Source organism: Lagopus leucura, unplaced genomic scaffold (genome assembly GCF_019238085.1).
Source record: "Lagopus leucura isolate 7727_CA_CO unplaced genomic scaffold, USGS_WTPT01 33916-0_obj-0_obj, whole genome shotgun sequence".
Taxonomy (NCBI): domain Eukaryota; kingdom Metazoa; phylum Chordata; class Aves; order Galliformes; family Phasianidae; genus Lagopus; species Lagopus leucura.
The window spans coordinates 1-4,828 of NW_024963051.1; the positions used below are offsets into that span (position 1 = coordinate 1).

Consider the following 4,828-nt stretch of genomic DNA (forward strand, 5'->3'; position numbering starts at 1 on the left):
CCTCCCCAGTTGACCCCATTCCCCCTTCCTCTCCCAGTCTTCCCTCTTCTTCCCCCAATTTCATCCCATTTTTCCCCCATTTCCCCCAAATCCTTCCCAATTTTGACCTATTGCCCCCCATATCCCCATTCTGCAGCCCCCAGGACCTCTCCCAGGAGCTCAAAGCCTTCCTGACGGGCTCAGACCCCACTCTGGGCACCCCTTTGTCCCCCCCGGATCACGCTCGCTGCGCCCTCCGCCTCCTCCGCCGCCTGCCAGCCGCCCGCCACGCCGTCCTGCAGCACTTGGCCGGGCTGTTTGACGACCACGTCTGCGCCCACCTCCGCCTGCGTTCCGAAATCTCCTCCAACCCCCCTTCCAACCCCCTCCTCCTCCCCCCGGCCGCCCCGTCGGCTCTCACCGAGGTGATCCACGAAACTCAGCGCCTCCTGTTGGCTTTCATCAAAGCCAAACCCAACGCCTGGGCTCCTCTGTTGGCCGCCTGGGCCGTGGAGCTGCTGGGGCAGCTGAGCAGCAAATATTCGGGGCGGCACGGAGCGCGGGGGCTGAACGAGCTGCTGCAGCTGTGGATGTCGTGCGAGGCCACGCGCACCCTGATGGACATTTACGCCCAGTGCCTGGCCGCCCTCATCGCCTCGTGCCCCGACGCCTGCGTGGACGCCCTGCTGGACACCTCGGTGCAGCACTCGCCCCATTTCGACTGGGTGGTGGCGCACATCGGGGGCTCCTTCCCCGGCACCATCATCAGCCGAGTGCTGTCGTGCGGCCTGAAGGATTTCTGCGCCCACGGGGACGCCGCGGTGGGGGGAGGCGGCGACAAACGCGTCCCCAAGCTGGCCTCGGTGGTGGGCATCCTGGGCCACCTGGCTTCTCGCCACGGCGCCAGCATCAAGCAGGAGCTGCTGCGGATGTTCCACGAGGGTTTGGCGCCCGGGCAGCACAAAGGCACCGTTCCCTTCCTGCTGCAGCTCGCCCTCATGTCTCCTCCTCTTCTGGGCACCGTGGCGGCCGAATTGGTGGAGTCCCTCAAACCTTCGGTGCTCAACCAGCTCCACCAACGCTTCTCCCCTCTGCCCCGCGACGAGTTGGATTCCACCGTCGCCCTCCTGGTGCGGCTCATCTGCCAGACGTCGGCCGGGGCGTTCCGCACCCTGCAGTTCCTTCTGGACACGGCCATGCCCGCCTCGGTCATCACCCCTCCCGGCCTGGCTCTGCACGACGGCGTCCGCGAGGCCTGCGACCGCCTGGTGGCTCTGCTGCTGCTGCAGCTGCAGAAATTGGTTCACAACCGTTCCGCTCCCAGCCTGGCCGACGGCCCTCAACGCTGCGTCCCTTTCCTGGAAGCGCTGAGGGGTCGCGTGGCCGAGCTGTGCGCCGAGACGCTGCGCTTGGAGAGGAAGCGTTACCTGTGGCAGCACCAGCTGCTGGGGCTGCTGGCCGTTTACGCCGCCCCGCACGGAGCTCCGGAGGCCATGTTCCACCTGCTGGCCTTGGCCAAGGGGCAGGACGAGCTGGCTTTGGCCACGCAGCTGCACGCCGTTCTGTCCGCCAGCCTGGCCGACCTCCCCGCCGCCACCGCCGCGCTCTGCGTGCGCCACATCCACGCCGGGGCTCTGCCAGCCCCGCGGCTCACGCAGCTCCTGCACAACCTGGCTTTGGTGGCCGCTAACGAGGACGCTAACGAGCCCGCTTCGTTAGGGACGCAATTAGCGCCGGCGCTGGCGTCGCACCTCCCCGAGCTGGCGCAGCTCCTCCTGCACCCCGTGCCGGATACGGCCGAAGCTGCGGCGCTGCTGCTCTGCTCCCTGCCGGCCCCGCGTTGCCTGCGGCCGGCTCAGCTCCACGCGGGGCTCCGTGCCGCCGTGCACCACTTCTTCCTGGCTCTGCGCCGCGCCGGCGCCGATGGCGGAGCCGGGCTGTGCCACGCGGCGCGGCTGCTGGAGAAGCTGAGCGCCGTCACGCCGAGCGCCGGCAAAGCCGCCCTGCAGCTGCTGGTGGAGGGAGCTCTGCGCGGGGGCAACGCCGAGCTGTTCGGTGGCGCGGCGAGCGACGACGGCGACGGCGGCGGCAAAGACGGCGCGGCCGCGTCGCTGCTGGACACCAACCGGCGCTTCACCGCCGCCGTGGATTTCTCAGCCGGAGTCTGGTCGGTTTTCCACGCCGGGGTCATCGGGCACGGCTTGAAGGCTCCTTCGGGGCCGCCGCCGAGGGGCCAGGAGGAGGTGAACCGTAACAGCCAGGCCTTCCTCAACGTCCTCCTGCGCTGCTGCCGCGCCGCCGAGCCGGCTCCGCCTCCCCTGCCCTCCATCGGCCCCGAGGCGGCCAAAACGGTGGCTTCGGCTCTGGTGGACAGCGTGTGCCCGGCGGCGGCGGCGGCGGCGGGGGGGGAGCTGTGTTGGCCTCCGGAGGAGCAGGCCAGGAGCACCGTGGAGCGCGACCTCGGCATCCTGCGCCGCTTCCGCCAGCAGCCGTTGCTTTTCCCGTTGCTGCGGGTGGTGGCCATGGGTCGCCCGGCTCTGTGCTACTGCTCCGTGTTGCTGCGGGGGCTGCTGGCCACCCTGATGGCTCACTGGGACGCGTGTCGGCACGGGGACACCACCGCCTCGCCGTGGCACCTGCAGGCCTCCTGCGCCTTGGTGGCCTGCATGGCCGAGGGCTCCCTGCTGCCTCCGGTGCTGGGGGAGGTGCAGGAGCTTTTCCCCCGCCTGGCGCCCTTCGAGGTCAGGCTGTTGCTGCTGAGCGTTTGGGAGTATCTGAGGGAGCACAGCCCGCTGCCGCAGCGCTTCAGCTTCCAGCCCCACAGGGGGCTTTTCCAGCGTGATTTCGCTCGCGAAGGAGATCCGGCCAAGTATTTGGTGGCTTTGCACAGCGTGCTGCATCGCAACGTCGACCGCCTCGGGCTGCTGGCTGGGAGGTTCCGGTCCTAAAGGAGGGAGAGCGGGATGCTGGAGGTGCCCGCGGGGGTGTGGGGGGTGGGAAATGGGGGTCTGGTGGCACCTGGAAGAACTCGGATGGCATCGAGGGCTGAGAAATGGCATCTGAGGGAACCCAGGTGGCACCTGGAAGAACCTAGAGGGCATTGAGGGCTGAGAAATGGCGTCTGATGGCACCTGGAAGAACTCAGATGGCATTAAGGGTCAATTAATGGTGCCTCCTGGCACCTGGAGGCACCCAGCTGGCGTTGGAGGCCAAGAAATGGCATCTGATGGAACCCAGGTGGCACCTGGAAGAACCCAGATGGCATTGAGGGCTGAGAAATGGCATCTGATGGCACCTGGAAGAACCCAGATGGCATTGAAGGCTGAGAAATGGCATCTGATGGCACCTGGAAGAGCACAGATGGCATTGAAGGTCAAATAGTGGTGTCTCGTGGCACCTGGAGGCGCCCAGATGGCATTGGAGGCCAAGAAATGGCATCTGAAGGCACCCAGATGGCATTGAGGGCTGAGAAATGGCATCTGGTGGAACCCAGATGGCACCTGGAAGAACTCAGATGGCATTGAGGGCTGAGAAATGGCGTCTGATGGCACCTGGAAGAACCCAGATGGCATTGAGGGCTGAGAAATGACATCTGATGGCACCTGGAAGAACCCAGATGGCATTGAGGGTCAAATAGTGGTGTCTCGTGGCACCTGGAGGCGCCCAGATGGCATTGGAGGCCATGAAATGGCATCTGAAGGCACCCAGATGGCACCTGGAGGCACCCAGCTGGCGTTGGAGGCCAAGAAATGGCATCTGGTGGAACCCAGGTGGCACCTGGAAGAACCCAGATGGCATTGAGGGCCGAGAAATGGCATCTGATGGCACCCAGATGGCATTGAGGCGTCAATCAGTGGCATCTGATGGCACCTGAGAGGCACCTGGAGGCACCCAGATGGTAACGAGGGCTGAGAAATGGCGTCTGATGGCCCCTGGAGGCACCCAGGTGGCATCGAGGGCCAAGAAATGGGCGTCTGCTGGAACCCAAATGGCACCTGGGGGCACCTGAGTGGCATCAGGGGTCAATAAATGGCATTCGATGGCACCCGAATGGCATCTCAGGTCAATAAGTGCCACCCAAGTATGACGTAATGGCACCAAAGTGGCTTCTAGAGACAATAAATGACATCTGATGGCACCTATGTGGCATCAAGTGTTCATAAGTGTGACTTAATGGCACCCTACTGTCATCTAGGGACAATAAATGGCGTTTGGTGGCACCCAAGTGGCATTGAGTGTCAATAAGTGCCACCCAAGTGTGACTTAATGGCACCCAAGTGGCATCTAGGGACAATAAATGATGTTTGGTGGCACCCAGGTGGCATTGAGTGTCAATAAGTGCCACCCAAGTGTGACTTAATGGCACCCTACTGTCATCTAGGGACAATAAATGGCGTTTGGTGGCACCCAGGTGGCATTGAGTGTCAAGAAGTGCCACCCAAGTGTGACTTAATGGCACTTAAGTGACGTCTCGGGACAATAAATCTGGTGTCTGGTGGCTCTTTGTGGCACCCAGGAGGCAACAGGGTCAATAAATGGCACCCAAGTGACATCTAGGGACAATAAATGGCATTTGGTGGCACCCAAGTGGCATTGAGTGTCAAGAAGTGCCACCCAACTGTGATTTAGCAGCACCCAAGTGACATCTAGGGACAATAAATGAGGTTTGGTGGCACCCAGGTGGCACATAGTGGTTCTTAAGGGCACCCAAGTGTGACTTCATGGCACCCAAGTGGCGCCTGGTGGCAACTTGGTGGCATCTAGGGACAATAAATGGCATTTGGTGGCACCCAAGTGGCACTGAGTGTCAAGAAGTGCCACCCAACTGTGGCTTAACGGCACCCAAGTG

The 4,828-nt window shown here is 63.2% G+C and overlaps 1 protein-coding gene across 1 annotated transcript; it reads left to right on the forward strand.

Annotated features, from left to right (window-relative positions):
• Nucleotides 1-80: 80 nt before the first annotated feature.
• On the forward strand, nucleotides 81-2,972 carry INTS5 (integrator complex subunit 5; the record flags this gene model as incomplete). Its single annotated transcript, XM_042891105.1, has 1 exon — nucleotides 81-2,972. A coding segment is annotated over one exon (2,847 nt), but the record flags the coding sequence as incomplete, so codon positions are not given.
• Between the last annotated feature and the right edge of the window lie 1,856 nt (nucleotides 2,973-4,828).